The following is a 23,145-nucleotide window of genomic DNA, read 5'->3' on the forward strand; positions in this document are numbered from 1 at the left end:
TTGTGGCATGGCACTGAACACAAGTGAGTCATGGAATCATAGAGTCAGCCAGGCTGAAGAGACCTCCAAGCTCAGCCAGGCCAGCCTAGCACCCTGCCCTACCAAATCAACCAGACCATGGCACTAAGTGCCACATCCAGGCTTTTCTTGAACACCTCCAGGGACAGTGACTCCACCACCTCCCTGGGCAGCCCATTCCAATGCCAATCACTCTCTCTGACAACAGCTTCCTCCTCACATCCAGCCTAGACCTGCCCCAGCACAACTTGAGGCTGTGTCCCCTTCTTCTGTTGCTGGTTGCCTGGCAGCAGAGCCCAACCCCACCTGGCTACAACCTCCCTGCAGGGAGCTGTAGACAGCAATGAGCTCTGCCCTGAGCCTCCTCTTCTGCAGGCTGCACCCCCCCCAGCTCCCTCAGCCTCTCCTCACAGGGCTGTGCTCCAGACCCCTCCCCAGCCCTGCTGCCCTTCTCTGGACACCTTCCAGTACCTCAACATCTCTCTTGAATGGAGGAGCCCAGAACTGGACACAGAACTCAAGGGGTGGCCTGACCAGTGCTGAGCACAGGGGCAGAATAACCTCCCTTGTCCTGCTGCCCACACTGCTCCTGAGCCAAGCCAGTCCAAGGATTTTACTCCACTCTGCTCTGTATCAGTTGAAAAGGCCTTTGGTATCAGTGTGTCTAGCCTTGATCTGACTCGTACTATACGTCTGGTGCTGAGCAAGACTTGAATTCTCCAAGGTCTCTGTGAGGGGCTGTTCCACCAAAAAAAAAAACAACCCACAAAACCTTTTTAGGATGAGTCCCTGTTCAAACATAGTTCTGCTGGGTTGGTGATTGGACTTGATGGTCTTAAAGGCCTTTTTTCCAACCTAAAGGATTCTCTGGACCTCAGAAGGCAGTGCCTCCTTGACAGGCACTGGCCACTGCACTGGGATTGTCACCCTCTGTACCTGACAACAAGCCTGGGAGGGGAAAACACAAACAACCTAAACAAACATCTTAATCAAGGGTCATTATCAGCACAAGAGCTGTTTCTGCAGGCTTGATCATTAAAGCAGGGCAGTATCCTCAAATCCCAGGCCAAGCAGGGGATGCAACACTTTGATGCCGGTGTGGGAACCAGAGGCTGGGCTGTGATTTTTCAAGTGCCTTTCATCTCCCTCTTTTGTAGGAACATTCTTATAACCCAGCTTGTCAAGTACAATTTCCCAGTGCAGGCATGAACTGCAGATAAAGCCCTGCTCCTCCCTTGACAATATCCCCCAATGTGTGGAATCTGAGGGACTGTGAGTTCATTTTTACTTAGCCTGATTGTCTTTTTGAAAAAGGCATTTGTCAGTCTGCAGATCCCAGCAACAGCTCACAGCTGTAGCTATAGATAGAGCATATATAGAGACAGAGCATATATATGTAGCTGTATTATATATACATATATATTTACATGACATATTCTGCTCACACATCTTTACACAGCGCAAACACCGGCAGTGGGATCTCAGCTTTTGCTGTTCTCCTGACAAATCTGTGGTTGCAAAGAATTGTCACATTGAGACATTCAAGCTCTTCTTACTCTGAAGCTGCCTAACTCATCTCTTGTCAGTTCAGGTCCCATTAGCAAAAGAAGGGCTTGCTGCTGCACGTGTTCTCTCCTGCTGCATCATAGAATCACAGAATCAACCAGGTTGGTAGAGACCACCAAGCTCAGCCAGTCCAACCTAGCACCTAGCCCTGGCCAAGCAACCAGACCATGGCACTAAGTGCCTCGTCCAGACTTGTCTTCAACACCTCCAGGCACGGTGACTCCACCACCTCCCTGGGCAGCCCATTCCAATGCCAATCACTCTCTCTGCCAACAACTTCCTAACAACATCCAGCCTAGACCTCCCCCAGCACAACTTGAAACTGTGTCCCCTTGTTCTGTTGCTGGTTGCCTACGAGAAGAGACCAACCCCCAGCTGGCTACAACCTCCCTTCAGGTAACTGCAGGCAGCAATGAGCTCTGCCCTGAGCCTCCTCTGCTGCAGGCTGCACACCCCCAGCTCCCTCAGCCTCTCCTCGCAGGGCTCTGCTCCAGGCCCCTCACCAGCTTCGTCGCCCTTCTCTGGACATCAGCCTACTTGGGGTGCAGCACAAAATGATGCTGACCTTTCCCCATTAAATTCTGATCATTTCTTCAGCCTTCAGGTTGCAGGTGACTGTAACTACAGCCCAAGCCTTGGAGATTGCTGTTCAAAGGATCTTTCTCTGAGTTTAGAAACAGGGAAAATGGCCAATGGAGAGTATTGGTATTCTGTATTAGGTTACATCCTGTGTCCAAAATCGGACAAGCTGATCTTTATTTACCCATCTAGCTGCAGCCACATTAACCTGTGTGGAATTCCAGAGAGGCTACACCTCCCGTGGATTTGGCTCCCGTTGTGCATTCTTCAGGGGGGTGATTTTGAGCTGCAGTAACAATTCGGCAGGCAGGGTTCGAGCAGCTGTTACCAGCGTTTTGGGCAAACACCAGTAGCCTGGAGGTAAAAGCAATACAGAGTAGCAACCTCTAAATGTCCCATCTAATTGAGCAGGAATAATGAAAACAAAGAGGAAAAAAAGCCCAAGCCCTCCAGCGTGCAAGCAGTTCAGATGTTGATTCCTCCTAGCATCAACACCGTCAGAGTAGCTTGGTGCTTGCCTTGTGCAAACACTTCTGAACCCTTCCCTTGGCATCGGATGTAATTTTAGTCCTTCTCAGCCTCTTTTCACCTGGAATGCTAAACCAGCTGTGCTTGCCATGACCTATTCATTCCTCAGCAGCTTCTCTTGATGTGAGAGCTTGAAATCCAGCTCCCAACATCTTTACCAACAGGAGCTAAAGACAAGTTTATGGTTGGACAACTTATATGTTGGAAGGATTTGGAAGAAGGCAAATCCTTCTGGATAAAGAGCTGATGCCCTAAGTGTGGATTTGGAACTGTGAATGGCATTGCTCTTGTTTCTCGTTGAACTTTGCCTCAGAGTCTCAGCTAGAATCTGTGGCCCCATCATCATCTCTGGCAGGAGCCTGTGGGTCAGCAGACACCTTCATCAACGTAAGAAACCAAACTCTGTATCTTCACTCCTCTACTGCTTAGAAAACGTTTTCTGACTTCTTGGAATTACCTGGTGGCAAATTTGTTGCTTCTGTTTGTGGGCCAATACAAGCCCTTTTGGTTTGCCTCCCTCCTGATATTTAGCCCTCTTTCCTCGTTGTTTCTCTGACCCATGCTGATGCAAAATCCCATGCTTTGCAGCCTCCCCATATGTTTAGTTGCCTCTTGTCGTGTCGTTTTGCTCATCCCCCCTCCCCCCCTTTGTTTTAATCCATTCCAGGTAAAATTCCTACCTTGACCGTGAGCAACTGGAGCTTCACGCAGCAGACTAGATGGGAGAGAGTCTCATCAATGCCTCATGCTGTCATGAGGATCTTCCAGTCTCAGTGGTGGCACCATGGCATGCCCTGCTTGCAGCCAGATGTGGACACAAGGACTGGGATGCATCCACGTGGGAGAAGCCTGGAAGGATGGGCTGCGTGGGAACACAGCTGGATGTTCCCAGACATGATTCATGGACAGCACATGTGTGAGTTGTGGTGGAGGCAGACACACTTCATCTAGTTTATCCCAGATGGGATGCAGTGAGACACAACTTGAGGGAAGAGCACGTCTCAGGAAGCTCATCTCCAGGGTGTCCCTTGGGATAACAAAATCCTCACTACTTAGCCACATTTTGCAGGGAGAAGAGGGCTTTGGCCTCAGTTAAAACACCTCTTTCCATGGAGTTTGCAGGGAGTGCACACTGGCACATCACTTCCCTGAGCTTGGAAGGTGCTGTGCTTGCTGCTGGGTGGCACATCAAATGCCACAGCTGCAGCACCAGCTTCTGCTGACTGTACCACAAATATCTGGCAGCCCTGACTCTGTCTGGGGTTGGGTACTAGGTACATGTACACACATGTCCACTCCTTCCCTGGCCACTCAGTGGAAAATACCAGCATTCCAGGAGTTACCAGGCTTATCTGATGTGGGAGGAGGTCCACAGCTCAGCTATTTATATCCAGTTATTTGGGGACTTTGCTGCTGCATTTAGACTGCAGAGTCCCTGTGGGGAAGAGAAGGAATTAAATAAATTACCTTAAAAATCAAGAGTACAGCAAGGACAGCAAACATTTCTCTGTAGTCTGTGCCCAGAGTGGCATGAGTGAATCTGTCCCTTGGGTACTTCTGCCTCTCATCAACTGGGGATTGCACGAGATGACCTTTAAAGGTCCCTTCCAACCCAAACCATTCTGTGATTCTAACTACTTCCCAGTTCTGCTTTGTGCAAGCCACCACATCTGAGAGCCCAGCCATATGCTCAGTGCTATGTGTGAAGCAGGAGGCACTCCGCAACCCTTCACACCACTCCTAGAAGGCTCTGAGGCTCTGTTTCCATAGGCACCATGTAATTAAAGCCATGTTTTACCCTTGGGCCATCTCATCAGCCAGAGAATGCTCAAAAAAAAAACTGACAAGGAAGTTTTCAAGTGACAGAATCCAGTACCTTGAACATGCCTGAGTGACAGCCTTTAGAACAGCTTTTCCACGTTTCCCTTTTTAGATCCTGAGAGGCCTGAGAGGACACCAGAGCATCCACAGCACAAAGAGCTACCTGGGCAGAGCCTATTCTGGCCAAGAGCCTGGCACAGCTCCTCCTGCCTTGCTCAAATCAGCTGCTTCAACTCAGGGAGAGTTTTGCACGACTTAAAGAGAACCAAAGAGCCACAAAGCTGATTAAGGGAATGGAGAGCCTGAGGGAGCTGTGGCTCTTTAGCTTGGAGGAGACTGAAAGGTGACCTCATCAATGGTTATAAAGCTAAGTGCCAGGAGGCTGGAGCCAGGCTCTACTCGGTGATGCCCAATGACAGGACAAGGGGCAATGAGTGGAAGCTGAGGCATAGGAAGTTTCATTTAAGCATAAGGAAGATTTTTTTTCCCCTGTGAGGCTGACAGAGCCCTGGAGCAGGCTGCCCAGGGGGGTTGTGGAATCTCCCTTGCTGGAGATATTCAACCTGCCTGGATGTGTTCCTGCGTGATCTACCCTGGGTGATCCTGCTCTGGGTGATCCTGCTCTGGCAGGGGGGTTGAACTGGATGAGCTTTTGAGGTCCCTTCCAGCCCCTGACAATCTGTGATAATATCATTGTCCAAAGCCCTGCTCTGAGCTTTAACACTGAGTGTCTAAGACATGAGGAAAGCTCTGGCAGTGCTTCGTGATGAGAGGCAGCCCTGCAAGTACAGAAAGACAGCAGAGTATCCAGACCCTACCAACCCACCTGTAACAAAAACACTAAATTCCAGTTTTAGTAAAATCTAGATGCCCAGAAGCATCATTTATTGCAAATCAGTTAACCAAGAGGAAAAAAAAAATACATCATTTTTGCAAACTACAACTTTGCATGTAGATAGCTTTATTACAGAAGATATCTTTCTTTCTTTCTTTGTTTTTCCCCCCCTCAAACTACACTCTAGTTTATAAAACATAGGAAGATTCAACACCACGGTGATGGTTTTAATCACTCAAATTAGGCATGTCACAAGACCAATGGGCTGAAATGTTAACTAAGGTGAGTGCTCGAGCAAGGCTTTGTGCCTTGAGAAGTAGCTGCTTGATTTGGTCTAAGAAGAAGGAAGGAGGAAAAGGAATCCTTCCCCTTAGCTTTTCTGCTCTCTAATTGCCTGTCCCATACACATATCAAGTCTTAGGGTGTCTGCTTGCCTCTGCACCCCACTGAGTGATATTCCAACACCTCTCTAAGGTGATATATTTAGGATATATTTTAAGACTTGCTCATTTAGATTTTTGAAACAAAATCCACCTTTTTTTTTTTTCTTCCCTTTTTTTTTTTTCTATACAAAAAAAACCCCAAACCAACCCCAAACAAACCCCAAACAAACCAACCCCAAACCCCCAAAGGTTATTTACAAACGTTAAATCTGCCACAGGCTTATACTCTATTTTACATGATACACGGGCAAGAGTGGTAACATCAGTATCAAAAAAGATGCAGCACTCCAGACTAACGAGAACAAAATGTTAAGGTTTCACAGCACAGACCGAGCTGTGCTGTCCCTCGCCCTCCTGTTTAAACCAGTCCTGCATCCCCCACCCCCCACCTCCAACACTGGCAGCCAAGGAGCTGCCAGAGGAGCTGGCTGAGGAGGTGGGGGGAGAGCAGGGGGCGCTGGCAGTGTTGTAATGCTTTGTAACCTCACTCAGGCTGTCTGCATTAAGAGACAAGCCTTCTGCAGAACAAGCATCCTTAAAATAAGGATGTGGTTTACACCTCGATATTGGCATTTATTTCTTTAACAGTTCCTCAAACAACACGAAAAAAACCAACAAGGAAAACAACAAAAAAAATCCAGTAAAGATATTCAAAGTAAAATTAAAGTCTCCTTTGCTGTATCAGCTCTGCTGTTAGGGGGTTGGTATAGACTCCATAGTTATGGGCTTGGGTATAAACTCCATAGTTATGGGCTTGGACTTTTCCAAGTTTGGCAAATTATATTTTATTGCTGTGGGGTTTTTTTTTCCTTTTAATGTTTTTGCATTCATGTTTTGTAGGGGTTTTTTAAACTCGTTTTTTAGCTTACAACCTGTTCTTACAGGTCTATAATCCTGATTTCTTTTAGCTCATAAACATTATTTAAATATATATATATATATATTATATATATATATGTATATATATATATAAAAAACAAAACCAAACATAAAAAAAAAACCAAGAGAGAACAAAACATTTCTATTATCAAGGCAAATGTACAACTATATAATACTGAAATTTAAACAAAGATTTGTGACTGGTACCATAAAATGCCCTCTCAGATATAACAGCAAAGGAAACATTTTAAAGTACATGACAAAAAACCTGTCCATATTCATGCCTCCTCCCCCCCACCCCCCATCCCCTCCTCTCCCAAAGAGTGGTGTTTTTAACCCAATTTTTTTTTCCCTTTCCCCTTTTCTTTCTCACCTCTCTTTCGAAATCGAAAGAGAAAGAAAAGAAAATAAATTAATGGCATTTCAGAATCACAAATTGCTGCTTAAGAGCTTTACATAAACGTTTCCTCTCGAATCAAACACGACGAACCCCTTCCCCTCCCCACCCCCAACCCCCAACCAAAAGAGAATGTCCTCTAAAAACCTAATTGATTCCTTGAAACACAACTGGTGTCCCACACTGAGTCCTTAACAATAGACCATATAAATAAAAAAAGGCAGTGTTTGCATGTCAAATAAAAAGTACATAAATAAATACTAAAAAAAAGAGAGAGAGAGAGGAAAAAAAAAAGGAATTAATTTGTCTTTGAACTTTTTTCTTTTCCTTTTTTTTGTTCCTTTTTCTTTTTTTTTTCCTATAAAAACATCTTTTAAAAAGGATCCTTTAATAAAAGCATCCAATGGTCCTTTTGTTTTGTTTTAGAAAAGATCTCCCTCGAGGTCCTCACTCCCCACTGAGCGTCTCTCAAACACCTTCTCTTTTACTTGAAGGCTTCAGGGATGTGTCCCATCTGTGACTGCATACTCGTGGGAGGGCTGGAGATGCCCTCGGACCAATCGGACACGTTGGAGTGAGGAGATGAGCTGGACCATTGGTCCGGTGACTCCGGAGACGGCGTTAGGAAAGGGTGGTCGGGCACCTGGAGCTGGTGGCTGGGGGTGTTGTCCAAGGGGGAGGAATAGCTATGCTGGGAAGGCGGAGTTAGAAACTGCGTGGTGGTCATGGGCTGGGCGAGGGAGGATGGCAGAGATGTGGGCAGCATCTGGGAATCTTGAGGCAGGATGGTGTGGACTGCCATGGTACTGCTGCTCACCGGCTGCATGTCGGGCTGGCTCAGCTCGGTACCAAGGAAATTCTGGCCGATGTGGCCGCTCCCGTTGGAGCTGGGGTTGTGATGCTGCTGCGGCTGCTGCTGCTGCTGCGGCTGCTGCTGGGGCTGCTGCGGCTGCTGCTGCTGCTGCTGGGGCTGCATGTTTTGCTGCTGGAGCTGTTGCTGCTGCATCTGCTGGAGCTGCTGGCTCTGCATCAGGTGAGGCTGGGAAGCCAGCCGGGTGTTGGGCATGGCCTGGTAGCTCATCATCTGCGACAAGCTCGTGGTGGGCAGGCCGTTGTGCAGGGAAGTCATCATGCTGTGCTGGAGGTTCTGCGTCTGCTGATGCGCTCCCGGCTGCATGTTGCCTCTCATGGGGTTGTACTGGCTCTGGACCATGCCGTTCTGCAGCCTGCTGAGCCAGTCACACTGCCCGTTCAGAGCGGCTGCCCCGCCGACAGAGAAGCTCATCGGGGTACTGCTCATGGCCGTGCTGGGGCTGGAGACGGGCAGGTGGGAGAGGCGCGGCGGCACCGAATCGAAGCCCATCCTGCTGGAGCTTCCCATGGCCATGTCCTGCTTCCCCGCCATGTTGAGGTGATTGATGCTCAGGTGGGCATCAGGCATGCCTGGCAGATGGTTCAGAGGCATGGAAGGGGACTGCTGAAAAGGAGAGGTCATCAGGGGAGGAGAAGCGACATCTGACAGGTACCCATGGGGTGACTCCAGGGAATCCACCGGAGACAACACGCTGGAGTTGTCAAGCAGACATCCTTTGCCGTCTTGTGACTTTTTCCTCCGGGCTTTGAGGTCTTTGCCATCTTTGCCATTGCAGCTCAGGCCCTTGGTACTTGGCTTCCTGGCCTTCTTGCCCTGGACAGCAGGTTTCAGGTTGCTGATGTAGCTGTTGGGAGAGCAGAGTGGCGGGGACAGGGTGGGTGCCCCCAGCGGGCCGCTGTGCAGGGGCGGGCTGCGCACCAGGTTGTACTCGTCCAGCAGCCTGACGATGTCGTGGTGCATGCGCTCCTGGGCGATGTCCCGCGGCAGCCGGTCCATGTGGTCGGTGATGTCGCGGTTGGCAAAGTGGTCCAGCAGCACCTTGGCCGTTTCGTAGCTCCCTTCTCTGGCTGCCAGGAACAGTGGAGTCTCCTCCTGGAAAGCCAGCAAAGATGGTTAGGTTTAAGTTCAGGTACGCTCCTGGCTATCGTTATCCTGAGCTCCACGCTCTATGCAGTTGGGTGGCAGAGGCAGTAATTGGCTCTCCAATTTGCTGCTGTCTTTTCCTACCCTGGTGAGCTATGTTCTTGTGCTGATACCAAACCAGCAGCCCTAGGAGTGACCCAGAGCACACAAGGAGAAAGCCACACCAACACTTTACCATACTGCTCACCAAGCACTTCACGGCCTCTCAACATTACCCACAGGACCAAATCCCACAGTGCTTCTTGAAGCTAAACCCAACAGCTTTGTGCACACCAGAATCAGTGACTGAGTGCCAGGCAGTGTTGTATTTTAGGCAAAAACTACCCTTTAACAAGACTCCCCAAGTGGTTCTTCTCTTGCTTGTGTCAGCCCAGAAGCCTCCTACCTTATTGTTCTGCATATCCTTGTTGGCACCATTCTTAAGGAGGACTACTGCAGCTTCAACATTGTTCACAGCAGCTGCCCAATGCAGTGCTGACTTGCCTGCAGGGGAAGACCATGAAACACAACATGCAACAGTGAGTGGCAAGAGTAACGAAAAGCAGCCCTTTCCTTCTGCCTCTGAGGAAGCCTGTTGTAGTTGCCTGCAGTACCTAGATCATCCACAGCATTGACATCTGCATGGCAGTTGATGAGATCGTCCAGCATGCCCTCCACAGCCAAGCGAGCGGCCAAGATCAGAGGAGTGGTCCCATCGTGCATTCGGGCATCGAGATCTGTTGCCCTGTTCCTTATCAGGATCTGCCAGACAAAGGCAAAAGCACAGGAAGCACAAACGTTAGGAGGAACAGACAGCAGATGCTGCAGGTGCCCATGTCTCAGGACCTGCAACCACCTCTCTGTGTTGTAGAAGCTTTTTGGTTGGAAGGGACTTTTCAGATCATCAAGTCCAGCCACTACCCGAGCACTGCCAGGTCACCACTAAGCCATGTCCCTCAGCACCACATCTACAGGGCTTTTAAATATCTCCAGGAATGGAGACTCCACCACTGTCCTGGGCAGCCTGTTCCAGGGCTTGACAATCCTTTCTGTGAAGATATTTTTCCTACCCAACCTAAGCTTTCCCAGGTGCAACTTGAGGCCATTTCCTTGCCTGTTACAAGAGATGATCCCCACCTTATTCCAACCTCCTTTCAGGGAGTTGTAGAGTGAGAAGGTCTCCCCTAAACAACCTCAGGTCCCCCTCTCAGTCCAGGGCTGCACGTGCAAGGGCAGCTCTGGAATTGCTGCTTTGCTGTGCCCTGCCCTGAGATAACAAAGGCCTCAGTTTTCAAGACAGCACGAACTGAAGACCCTGCAATAAGCTCAGGGGTGTGACTGACTCAGCACCAGTGCTTTCCACAGAAAACCCTGAGAGTGGTGGCAAAAGGGTCAGTTACCTGGAAGACTCCTTGGGCATCAGCAGAGACAGCAGCATGGAGAGGTGTCCTGCCCATGTTGTCTTGGATGTTTGCATCAGCACTGGCTTCCAGCAGGCGCTTGGCAGCGTCGGAGCGAGAGTACCTGGCAGCCAGGTGCAGAGCGGTCTCACCGGTGCGGTCAGTCTGGTTGTGTAAGCTGGCACCTTGGTAGATGAAATCTGAGATGACAGCAGGAGCATCGTCCTCCTCTTCACTGTTGCCAGTCTCCAGCCCTCCTCCACTGCAGGAGGCGATCATCAGCGGGGTGAAGCCATCTGAAAAGCACAGGGGAGCTCAGCGGCAAAAGGCTTTTGACCTTCCCGTAATGCAGGAGGCTCAGCAAGATGCTCTGTCTGCTACAGATGCATATTCTCCTGGGTGCATCAAGCTCGAGTTCCTGGCTGGTTCTAAACATCAAACACGAATATCCTTCCTCTGATATGGATCTGAAATTCCTTAGTGGTAGCTCACCACGCACTCCTTTTCCTATTTGGTCTGCTGGCTTCCACATGAACATGTGAGGAGCCATTTCCAAGGAAGGTCGCTCAAAGCAAACTTGTGTACACTACAGTTGTGTGGACAACAACACAGATGTGGAGGAGACCAAATCCGTGTAAGAATTGAAAAGACTCTTAACAATTAATATAGTTAAAAACCTAAAAACCATATCTGTGTAAAGTGCAGTTTGGTGGGAGGAGAAGAATCTAGGAGTGCTAGAGAGGTAAACTGGATGATTCTTTGCTGTGAGGGCGGTGAGACACAAGAACAGGTTGCCCAGAGAAGTTGCAGAAGCATTTAAGACCAGGCTGAATGAGGCTTTGGGCAGCCTGGTGTAGTGGGAGGTGTCCCTGCCCATGGCAGAGGGGATGGTCCCTTCCAACTCAATCCATTCTCTTATTTCATAGGTACTTCTTCTGTGTCTTCTGATTTCCAACTCAGAGACTGAACAAAAGAGACCTCACAGAAAGCAGAACGGGACAGGGGCTAGCTCTAAATTACACACAACAGCAACCCCATCATGCAGAATGGCTCCACACTAGAAACCAAGCCAGGCAGGGCTGTCTGCAGCTGCTCACCTGCAAGGGGTATGGAAGGGTTTTAGATTAGCTGACAAGCAACCCAGAAGTGCAAGAAGTCCAGCTTACCAGGGCCTCTGACATTGACATCCATACAGTCTGCATCGATCTCCCCCTGCGGTGGAGTAGGTGCCATGGAGGATATGCGCAGGTCAGCGGCGTCCAGGTGCTGCTGAGTCCACTGCCTGTGGTCTGTCTGATCGTCCGTGTCCGGCAGCATCGCCTGCTCCTCGAACTGAGGAAGAGAGGGAGATGAGCACCGAGCAAAGCACCCAGGTCAGGATGGGAGGAGTGTGCTGAGCTCCAGCCTAGGAAGCTCTGCAGGTCTCAAAGGTACGTTGGTCACAGGCAGGTTTGCAGAGGAGCCAGAGGCAGCGATGCAAGCTGGGCTCCTGAGGTCCCTCTGCTCTGCTCTGCTCTGCTGCCTTCTTGAGAAAACCTGGCAAGTAGTACTGGGCAGCACAGGAAGGGAATGTGGCAGGGAGCTTACCCTGAACTTCTTGGTGTCCAGGGTCTCCTCATCGCCCCACTCATTTTGGTTGTCATCCATCAGCGTGCCATCCGAAGGATTCTTGAGGGGTCTTTAAAAATAAACCCATGAACACATTAGCTCCTCTGCAGGAACTAGTCCATGATGGATGATGTTTATCTACGTGCACAAAGAAGAGTCAACAAGACAACGTCCAGGACGTTCCCCTAGGGCTGCCTTTCCATTTTTTTACCAAGTGCAAATGGATGACAAAGCATTTAAAAACCTCTTCCAGGTGGGAACAGTTTTCCCCATGCAGAACTTCAAGAAACCTGATTTTATCTCCTCCCTACTACACCAACACGATGCACCAGAGAGCAACATTAAGAAACCCTGATTTTTCCTCCTCCCCACTATCCCAACACGATGCATTAGAGAACGACTTTAACAAACCTGTTTTTTCCTCCTCCCCACTACACCAGCATGATGCACCAGAGAGTCACTTCAAGAAACATGTTTTTTTTCTCCTCCCCACTATCCCAACATGATGCACCAGAGAGTCACTTCAAGAAACATGTTTTTTTTCTCCTCCTCACTACACCAACATGATGCACTAGAGAATGACTTTAACAAACCTGATTTTTCCTCCTCTCCACTACACCAACATGATGCACTAGAGAATGACTTTAACAAACCTGATTTTTCCTCCTCTCCACTACACCAACATGATGCACTGGAGAATGACTTTAAGAAACTTGACATTCTCCTCTCCACTATTACCAACATGATGCACCACAGAATGGCTTTATAAAACCTGATTTTTCCTCCTCCCCACTACACCAACATGATGCACCAGAGAGTCACTTCAAGAAACATGTTTTTTCCTCCTCCCCACTACACCAACATGATGCACTGGAGAATGACTTTAAGAAACTTGACATTCTCCTCTCCACTATTACCAACATGATGCATTGGAGAATGACTTTAAGAAACTTGACATTCTCCTCTCCACTATTACCGACATGATGCACCACAGAATGGCTTTATAAAACCTGATTTTTTCTCCTCCCCACTACACCAATATATTGCACCAGAGAGCAAAATTGGAGTGGTTTCTTCCCGAGGAGCCCCGAGCAGCCCTGCTGCGCTGCGTTTAAGGAGTTAGCAAGCCATTTACTCACTTCAGCCCAACAGAATCCTCCCCAAGTGGTTCTCGTCGCTTCTTCTTGCTCGACTCTGTCACTTTGAAGCCTTCTGGGAACCAAAGCTGCCCATGCTCCCTGCGCCGCTTCCGAGACACCAGCACTCCCACTCCAATGAAGGCAAGCAAGACCAGCGCAGCCACCACCACCACGTACATAGGATACAGCTGGGAGTTCTTCGTGGGCTCAGCTGTTTCGCCTGCAAAACAACGGGGCGCAAAGAGATGCTGAAGCATTAAGCCGCATAGCAAAGCAGTGGCGGAGTGGAAATGCAGGAAAATTAGTTAATAGAGGGTACCTAAGTCTGATCTAAATCAGTTCCACACTGCCACCACCACACCCCCCCCTCCAAAATAAGGTCATTTTCTACGCTATTAATCAGAATTGCAAACTATTGGCAAATTCTCGGCTGCACAAGCCAGGCTGCGTCAGGAGACAGCTTCACTTTTTTCTCCTTTAAGGAAAAGGATTAGCAAACTTCAAATCATTGCGCTTGCATTGAGCTGTTAAGACAAAAGGATTTAAGGGGGATTTTCAAGCTACAAACTTCAACTCCTTGCATGTCTCTGATTGATCGGAGCCGGTTGGGTTTTCTTTTTCTTTTCTGCCTTTTTTTGGTTGGGGTTTTTCTTTTTTTAAACAACTTTTATAGTGATAATGATTTTGAAACAAGCACACACACACACACAGATAACAAACTGGTTTTGCCAATTGCTTCAAGAACAGACTTAAAGAGAAATATAAAGAGGCATGGTTATCAAACTCAGACTGTGCTCCAACACATCTAACTGACACGAGGAAGGCTGGGAAGTTTTGGCTGACTCTCCTCCCCAGCTGAGCAGCCACACTTACTTTTGACAGCTTCTATTTTGTAGGGTATGTTCAGGTTGCCAAGAGAGGCCAAGGCACCCAGGAAGGCTGCCACATCGGTTGCACTCTGGAAGCACTGGGAAGAGGACTGGATGCACTGGCGGTTATCAATCTCCAAGTAGACGATGGAGCTGTGTGAGAGAAGAGTCAGTGAGGAACACGAAGCAATGACCACGCTGTCAAGGCAGATGAGCCCCATCTCCCTTCTCTCCTCAGCCTCTCCTCAGTGAGAACCCACCTCCTCGCTTCCCTGTGGCTCAAGCCCAGCAGCTCACACTCATGGTCTCTTGGATTTGGCTCAATGAACACTGTGAAATCAACCTCCTCATCTACAGGAATGGAAGGGAGCCTCTGCTTCACAGCATTACACAATCATGCAGACACTACAGTGTCTTAATGCTGTTTGGGAGCCTTCAGATCTTTTCACATCAGTTTCACTGCTCTAACTCCTTCCCTTTCGGTGGCTTTTGATTGAGGGAGAAGGTTAGATCTATATGTTTATTCCAAAGATCTCCAAACACAGTTGGCTGTAATTGAGCTTTACAACAAAGCTCTAGAAAGCATTTCCCAGGGAGAAACTGAGGCTTAACTTAATGACTTCCTGAAGTCAGACAGTCGGTCAAGCCAGCCTCTGCTTCCAGGTCCCACCCAACCCAGCCCCAGCTCCCAACAATGCACAGGACTCCTTCAATGGTGAGAGTTGGTGCAGCATTGTGTCCGGGATTCCTGAGTGACCACTTGCTCTTCCCGCCTGAGAGCACAGCCTGCTTTCTATTCACACAGAAAGCAACATCCAAACACAATCACCTGGCCCACATCCTTCCCTCTGCAGCAACACACAGCCCAAATGCTGCCCACTGAGAGAGGAACCCACTGGTCCCCCTTACCCTCTGATGTCCATCTGATCGAGCTCTCTCTTCTGCCTTCTGCCAGCCCTGGAGTAGAAGCTGCTCTTGACTTTGTTGATGACAGCACTAGACATGTCTGACCAGTCCTCTGTTGACCTCTTGATGTAATGCTTTTTCAGCTCCTCCTCATTGCCATAATATGGGAAGATCATATACTCCCCCTTGGGGTTCTTCTTGAAGACCACATTGGTGTGAAGCACGCGGCTCAGCTCCCGCAGGAAGTTGAAGGAGTTGTTCTTCAGGTTCTCAGGAGTGATCAGGACCACGACCACCAGTGTGCCATCTGCAAGCTTCTCTGGCATGTTGTTTGCACAATCCAGACCATCCCATTCACACTCAAAGTTATTGCAGCCCTGGTCACAGTGGCCATCTGAGAAGTGATCTTTGCAGTACTGATCATAGAGAGGGCTGGGCAGAAGGAGAAGAAAGGCAGAAGAATGAATCAGAGCAAACACTGCACATATTGCCTGGCTGCTGAGAAAATCACTGGTGGTCCACAAGGACCTCTGTTTTGTGTAAATACTCTTCATCCTGAGGGACTTTCATCCACTTTACATGGAAGGCCTCTGGTTCATGCAGTGCTGTGAAGCATTCACCACTGGGGGTGAAAGCAGCTGTTGCGATTTAGATGCCAGAAAATGGGACAAAATTACTGTGACTCAGACACAGGGACACAGAACAATTACTCAGACCAGAGTTTCTCCAGGAATCTGGGATTAAGTTCCTGCTGTTGCCAAAGACAATGTTTGGTAAATGCCTGGATGTTAACATCATTATGATGTGTTCTAGCTACTCTTCCAGATGGAGTCTCCCTCCACTGAAACTCACTGTGTTACTACTCTGAGCTGGAGAACTCGCTTCTGTGGTGTGATGCAGGCAAGGACAGGGAAGCCATCTGCAATGAGTCAGACCCAGAGAGCTTCCAAGTGTCAGTAAGACCACAGAAGTGTGGTTGCTTGAGCTGCAACCCCACAGGCAGAAGAATAGAACACTGGGAGGGAAAAACAGGTTTGTATTTTAGGAGCTTCAGGAGATGAAACCAGAAGACAGAGAGAGTGATTGACATTGAAATGGGCTGCCCAGGGAGGTGGTGGAGTTGCTGTCCCTGGAGGTGTTCAAGCAAAGCCTGGCTGGGGCACTTAATGCCATGGTCTGGTTGACTGGTTAGGGCTGGGTGCTAGGTTGGACTGGCTGAGCTTGGAGGTCTCTTCCAACCTGGTTGATTCTATGAACATGCCCCTAGATGACCAGCACAGAGGTCACAGAATCACATACTGGTAGGAGCTGTCTGAAAATCATTAGGTCCAATGCCTGCCCCCACCAGAGTAGAATCACTTAAAGCAGATCACACAGGAACAAATTCAGGCAGGCCTTGACAGTCACCAGAGGTGACCACCTCTCTGGGCAGCCTTTTTTAGTGCTCTGCCACCCTCCTCACAAGTGAAGAAGTTTCTTCTCATGTGGAGATGAAACTTCCTATGTTCAAGTTCATGCTTTAGAACAAGAAGGTCACTGAGCCAGTCACTTACTTGCACTGCCCTTCGTACTTCTGGCAGTCAAAGCCATCGTAGAGGCAGCCGGCATTGTTGCACTGGGAGTCACACTTGCCGTCGTTGAAGTACTTCCAGCACTGCAGAGACTGGGAGCAGTTCTTCCAGGGGTCGTTGAAGTTGAGGGAGCAGTCGCCGCCGTCCCAGCCGCAGGCATGGTTGTTGCATTTCCCGTCGCAGATCTTGTTGCCGGCGTAGCCTGTGCACACGGCGATCTCGCACTTCTCCTCGATTTTGGGTGGGATGATGTCCTGCCCGATCCCACCCTGGAAGTCAAAGTCGAGGATGTGGCAGTTGAGGCCGTTGAAGTTAGCCGGGCAGTTGCAGCGGTAGTAGGGAGAGGCATCGCTGAAGAACTCGCAGGTGCCCCCGTTGTAGCAGGGGTTGGAGGTGCAAGGGCTGCTGGCTGGGTACTGGCACTCAGGGCCCGTGAAGGCTGGCGTGCACATGCACTTGGAGCTCTTGTGGATGGAGATGCAGGTGCCACCGTTCAGGCAGTGCAGGTTCCCACAGGTGCGGGAGTCGTTCTCGCAAGTGGCACCCACGAATCCCTACAGAGGTGACAGCAAGGAAGGAGTCAGAACCAGTGACGCTTTGCTACGAGCAGCCTGACACATGGAGGTGCTCTGGGAAACTTGGCATGGCTCTGGTGTACAGCCTAATAGAGCATCCCCCTCAAAATGAAGGGAGCGCTTCTGCATGGTCAGCTAGGCAAGTCTGTCCTGCAGAGCTCTGCGTCGACCATGTAGAGCTGAGCCATCTCCTTCTCCCTGATCCTAACCCAGTCTTAAGAGAATCACAAGCTCCCAGCATGGTGTAGGATGGAAGGGATCTCTGGAGATCATCTAAGCCAACCTTCCTGCTAAAGCAGCTGGCCCACCATCACAATGTCTAGGTGGGTTTGGAATGTCTCCAGAGAAGGAGACTCCACAGCCCCTCTGGGCAGCCTGCTCCAAGGCTCCAGCAGCCTCACAGTAAATTTTTTTCTCATCTTCAGATGGCACTCCCTGTGTTCCAGTTTGTGTTTGTTACCCCTTGTCCTGATAGACCAGATCAGGCATTGACCAGCCTGGTCTAGTAGAAGTCCCTGCTCATGGCAGAAGGGTTGGAACTACATGATCTTTAAGGACCTTTCCAATCCAAACCATTCAATGATTGTTCTCTGTTGTAATATCACTGGGCACCAGTGGAAAGGGTCTGGCCCCATCCTCTTGTCCCTGCCCTTTAAATATTGATGGGCATTGAGAAGATCCCCTCTCAGTCTTCTCTTCTCCAGCTTGAGCAGCCCCAATCTCATTGTAAGTGCAGAAGGTCTGCATACATGGATGCATCTCCATCCAGCCAGCACCCACAGCTAAGCATCTCCCCCTCCAGCTTACAGCTGGAGCAGCCTCAAGAGCTAGACTGTCCCTTTGAGTGTCCTGCTCTGCTGACCAGGTCCCATGCAACATCCTGTGCTCAGAGCTGGCACCTACCGGGGGACATTTGCAGATGAAGCCTCGGCCGGTGTTGCTGGCAACCGCGCAGGTTCCCCCGTTCCTGCAGGGTTTGCCTTTGCAGCCGTCCACCACCGTGTCACAGCGCCGGCCTGCCGAGGGAGAGGAGGGGGTGAGGAGCAGAGGAAGGCGTGCGAGAGGCTGGGGGTGGCCGGGGGGCCGCGGGGCTGAGCGCTGGGGGTGAGCGTGCCGCGGCGCTCACCTGCGTAGCCAGGCCGGCACTCGCATTTGTAGTCGTTGACCCGCTGCACGCAGTTCTGGGTGCCGCGGGCGTCGCAGGGGTTGGACAGGCACTCGTTGACGTCTCCCTCGCAGCGCTCCCCTACAAAGCCAGGGGGGCAGATGCAGCTGTAGCCACCTACCCGATCCGTGCACTTGCCATTGTTAAAGCACTTGGGCCCCAGGGTGACGGGATCAAAGAAAGGGCTGCAGTCATCCACATTGATCTCACAGTGCACCCCTAGAGAAATGGGGGAACAACCCACACAGCTCATCAAACAGTATCGGGGGGCCCAGAGGTCCCTCGTGCGAGCCCTCCCTGCAAAGGGGCTGAGCCTGCCCAGCTCAAGGGCAGGGGGCACCCAACACCGCGCAGCTCACCCCCGGCTTGCGTGGCCTTGATGGCTAAGCTCAGGAGCAAACACAAACCCTCTACCCCTGCATTTGCTTCTGCTAGCCCGAGCAGCTAATGAGCAGATATCTGAGGATACCAGCGCTCAGCCTACTAATGCCCCAGCCTGGGGAATTAATTTACCTTGAGTTCCTCTGGGGCAGGAGCATTTGTAGGTATTGATGAGATCGATGCAGGTTCCTCCATTCTGGCATGGGTGGGACAAGCACTCATTGATCTCCTCTGAGCAGTTAACTCCATGATAACCAGCCACACACTGTAAGGAGGAAAGAGGGGAACTATTAGAGGAGTTCACTCAATTCCCTCATGGCTGCAGAGCATAGCCAGCACCCCAACATTGAGCTGGGTAAAGGGGCATGGAGTCAGTCTGAAGCTGGGGCATCTCCCTGGGGAGCAGAAAGGCAGTAACTGGTGTTTTCCCCCTGTGCATCTCTTCCCCACAGCACTCACCTCGCAGGAGTAGCCTCCTAGGTAGTCTGTGCAGGTGGCTCCATTCTGGCAGGGGTTGGGGGAACACTCATCCACCTGCTCCTCACAGTAGCTGCCGGTGTAGCCAGCCTGGCAGCGGCAGAAGTGAGTGTTGCCAGTGTCCACACAGAGCCCTGAATTTCTGCAGAGATGTGCCACATCGATACCTGTCAGAGAGAGTTGAGTGAGACATGGGGACTTGGGTGACATCCATGCCATCCCACATGCCATTGAGGACCACAGCCCTGGAACTGCAGCCTCGGAGGATGCACATTGCAGCAATCCTTGCGATCACTCTGGTTGTGCCAAAGACCACCCCATAAGAGTGTGTCCCTCCACAGAGCCATTGGGACCCCTCTCTGGCCCTGTGAGGCCTTATGCATGGCAGAAACTGACCTTGCTGCTTAGCAGCCACCTCACAGGAGACGCTGGGGACGTCGCAGTAGAGCCCTGTCCAGCCACTGTTGCACTCGCAGCGGTACAGGTTGTTGGTCTGCCAGCACTTGCCTCCGTTTTTGCAGGGAGAGGAGTCACACCAACGCACCAGGTTCTGGGGGGAGAACAGCAAGAGATGGGGGTCAGGACCCAGCAAGAGTGGAGGCTGCAGAGACCCCTGGAATCCACAGAGCTGGCACACAGAGATGGACACTGGGGTCAGTGGCTGACAGCCCAAGGCTCCTCTACCTGGCAGTTGAGGCCGGTGTATCCTTGTGGACAAGTGCACTTGTACGTCCCGTAGCTGTCCTGACAAGTGCCTCCGTTCAGGCATGGCTTGGAGTCACACTCATTAATGTCATGCTCGCAGTAGCTGCCCGTGAAGCCGGTTGGACAGATGCAGGTGAAGGTGTTGATGCCATCCACACAGGTCCCACCATTGAAGCAGGAGCTGGGAACACAGACATCACATCCCCGTGAGTCACTGCTGGGCATACTCCACACCAAAGACTCCCCAAACCAGCCCAGGGCTATGGGGCAGTGCAGGGACCTCAACCTCTTCCTCCAGCCCCAACAAAGGCTGTGCCCACAGCAGGAGCCATGCCAGGATGTACCTCTCCGTGCAGTCGGGTGTGTTGTTCTCACAGTGGATGCCACTGAAGCCAGAGGGACAAGTGCAGGTGTAGCTGTTGACGCAGTCGGTGCAGTTGGCACCGTTCTTGCAGGGGTTGCTGGCACACTCATTGATGTCCTCCTCACACTTGGGTCCACGGAAACCAGCCAGGCACTCACAGAAGAATGTGCCAATGCCATCGGAGCAGGAGCCACCATTGTGGCATGGATCTGGAGAGAAGGGATGCAGAATAGAATCATAGAATCATTTTGGTTGGAAAAGACCTTTAAGACCATCAAGTCCAGCAACGATACATATGTCAAGATGAAATGAGGAGAGCTTTGGTGCAGCAGCCCTGCCTGGGAGCACCAATACTTCCACATGTCCCCTGGCTGCACAGAGGGGTAGGACAGAGCCCACAGACCAGGCAGAGGCCAGGCCAACCCCACCAGATGACTGTGAACAAGGAGGGCATGTGGGACACACTTGCTCACTGCCTGCACATCACTCTCCCTCTCCAGCTCCTTCCTGCCAGCTCCCACCTGACCTTGGACTGATATGGTTCAACAGGGACGTGCTTTGAGGCAGCCCAAAAGCCCACGCAGGGCTCGCTGCAGAGGCTGTGGCCTGCCCATGGGGAGGAGGATCCCAGCCCCGGGACTGGCAGAGAAGCCAAGCTGTCAGGAGCAGGCAGGGCATGGTCTCCAGAGCAGCCCCTGCTCTTACTGGGCTTGCAGTCATCGATGTCGGTGTCGCAGTTGCGGCCGCTGAAGCCGGTGCGGCAGGCGCAGCGGTAGCTGCCGTTGGTGTTCTGGCAGCTGGCCCCGTTGCGGCAGGGGCTCTTCACGCACTCGTTGATGTCGATCTCGCAGGTCTGACCTGGGTGACAGAGACCACATGAGCTGGACGTGCTGAGGAAGGCCCCACGGGTGATGATGATGTCATGGGCACTGCTCGCACCGGGACAGGAGCCCTTGCAGCAAACTGCTCTTGCCAAGGGGTGCAGGTGATGGCAGTGTCACATCCTCCCAGCTGAGACATGTGGTAAGTCAGGACCCTCCCTGAGGCTGGGCATCATGCAGGACTGCTCCTGAGCAACCTGTCCACTGCTCCCTGGCTATGCTCCCTCCCCTCCATCTTCCACTCCCCAGGCAGCCAAGGAGAGCAGGGTGTGCTGAACCCCGAGGTGGGCCATGCCCCTACCTTGCCAGCCAGGGGGGCAGCTGCAGGAGAAGCTCTCGTAGTCTTCTGACTCCCGGCACTCGCCACCATTCTTGCAGGGGCCACCAGCACAGGGGGCCAGCACATCCTCACATGTGGCTCCTGCACAGACACAAGCACCCACTGACACTCTCTCCAGAACAGCAGGGCACCCAAGACCCCACTACTCCCGTTCCCAGCCCTGGTACAGGCTCTGAGCTTCCCCACCACCCCAGGGCAGCCAAGCTGGGGCTGTCTTCTCTGTCTCTGGTCCTCTGTGACTCCAGGCCCTTCCACAAATCCTTTAGGCCTTGGCAATCAGGGCTGCATTAAAGCTCTGCACACTTCCTTTGGCAGGGAAGTGCTGTTTGGGGTGTCCTTCCCCCCTTACACTCCCCTCAGTCGCTTTTCCTGTTTACATCCAGCCAAGGGACACGTTCCCTCCAAACTCTTATCTTCCCTGTCAGCCAGTATCTCCCCAACTGGCCTTTGCTATTTTCCAGAGCCTTCCCCTCCCTGCCTGCCCCATCCCCTGTACCCCCCCCAAGGGGTTTCTATGGCCACAGTCTAGGGCAGGAAACAGCTCATGGCTTCCTGCAATTGTGCACTGACTGCTGCTCTGTGCGAGCGGAAGCTGGAGGCCAGCAAACAGGAATTGGCTCAGCAGAATCCTCCAGTCCCTCAGCCTCGGCTTGCTTTGTCCAGCACGAGCATCATGGCAGCAGAACAGGGCCACCAGCAGCGCTGACCCTCCAGGGCAGTGGGGTGTGAGGGGTGGCTGCCCAGTGCTGCTGCCACGGGTGCAAGCTGTGGCCAAGTCACCGCCTTGGTGCCTTCCAGGAGGAGGAGGAGGAGGAGGAGGAGGAGGAGGAGGAGGAGGAGGAGGAGGAGGAGGGAGGAAGCTCTGGCTAGTTTCCCAAAGTTCCTCCACATTTCCTCCAGCTGCACCATGGCAGGGGAGGTGGAGCCATGGCCATGACGAGCCCCATGGCAGGGTGAGGGAAGCCTCTGTGCTTGATGCTGGCTTGTGCATTTGGTGGGACCTATTTGGTGTGGCAGGCGAAGCAGCAGCTCCATGGACCCCCGGTAAGGACCTGGAGGGCATGAAGTGCTCTCCTCACCTGTGTAGGGCAGGAGGCAGTTGCAGGTGTAGCCAGCAACATCATCGATGCAGGTGCCCTGGTTCAGGCAGGGGTTGGAAGCACATTCATTGATATTGGTCTGGCAGTTGGGTCCTAGAGAAATAGATAAAAGAGGCTGTGATGGAGGTGTGCTGGTGGGAGGGGGCTGAGGCTACACAGTGTGATGACAATAGCAATGACTCACCCATCACCCTGGAAGAGCCTCCCACTCTCAGCTCCAGCCATGGGCACCCAAACTCAGCCCACCCACAGCTCCCACCCACGCCCCAGCAGAGTGGCTGTACCCTTACCACTGAAGCCTTCCCTGCAGGTGCAGATGTAGCCGCTGGTCATGTCCTTGCAGGTGCCACCGTTCATGCAGGGGTTGGATTCACACTCATTGTTGTTAATGTCACAGTTCGTCCCGCTCCAGCCCGGGTCGCAGTCACACCTGTAGCTTTGGGGAAAAACTGGGGCATGAAGCACAGGATCTGGTCCAGCTTGGCCCTGGTGGCTACACCAGTCACCATTTACCCAGCAAAGCCCAGCTCCTAATTGTGTCCTGCAGGGAAACCTCCCTCAGCACTTTGCACAGAGCACGGATGAGCACTGGCCTGGGCGGG

At 51.5% G+C, this 23,145-nt stretch overlaps 1 protein-coding gene across 3 annotated transcripts in view; it reads right to left on the reverse strand.

Annotated features, from left to right (window-relative positions):
• Positions 1–5,363: 5,363 nt before the first annotated feature.
• Positions 5,364–23,145, reverse strand: part of NOTCH1 (notch receptor 1) — a 48,544-nt gene continuing 30,762 nt past the window's right edge. The window contains exons 14-34 of one of the 3 annotated variants that reach the window (XM_064170914.1): positions 22,834–22,973; positions 22,523–22,636; positions 21,405–21,524; positions 20,928–21,080; positions 20,203–20,431; positions 19,838–20,039; positions 19,550–19,703; positions 19,136–19,320; positions 18,809–18,941; positions 18,257–18,514; positions 18,034–18,146; positions 16,538–17,109; positions 14,988–15,416; positions 14,083–14,231; positions 13,210–13,429; positions 12,050–12,140; positions 11,629–11,794; positions 10,463–10,758; positions 9,677–9,824; positions 9,469–9,566; positions 5,364–9,032 (exon numbers count right to left, since the gene is read on the reverse strand). In XM_064170914.1, coding sequence (XP_064026984.1) covers positions 7,551–9,032; positions 9,469–9,566; positions 9,677–9,824; positions 10,463–10,758; positions 11,629–11,794; positions 12,050–12,140; positions 13,210–13,429; positions 14,083–14,231; positions 14,988–15,416; positions 16,538–17,109; positions 18,034–18,146; positions 18,257–18,514; positions 18,809–18,941; positions 19,136–19,320; positions 19,550–19,703; positions 19,838–20,039; positions 20,203–20,431; positions 20,928–21,080; positions 21,405–21,524; positions 22,523–22,636; positions 22,834–22,973 — 5,452 coding nt within the window. In that variant the 3' untranslated portion in view covers positions 5,364–7,550. Of the gene's footprint in view, positions 9,033–9,468; positions 9,567–9,676; positions 9,825–10,462; positions 10,759–11,628; positions 11,795–12,049; positions 12,141–13,209; positions 13,430–14,082; positions 14,232–14,987; positions 15,417–16,537; positions 17,110–18,033; positions 18,147–18,256; positions 18,515–18,808; positions 18,942–19,135; positions 19,321–19,549; positions 19,704–19,837; positions 20,040–20,202; positions 20,432–20,927; positions 21,081–21,404; positions 21,525–22,522; positions 22,637–22,833; positions 22,980–23,145 lie in introns of all 3 variants that reach the window. The other 2 variants (XM_064170915.1, XM_064170913.1) reach the window with 2 other exon arrangements.

The sequence above is a fragment of the Pogoniulus pusillus genome, chromosome 35, assembly GCF_015220805.1.
Source record: "Pogoniulus pusillus isolate bPogPus1 chromosome 35, bPogPus1.pri, whole genome shotgun sequence".
NCBI lineage: Eukaryota > Metazoa > Chordata > Aves > Piciformes > Lybiidae > Pogoniulus > Pogoniulus pusillus.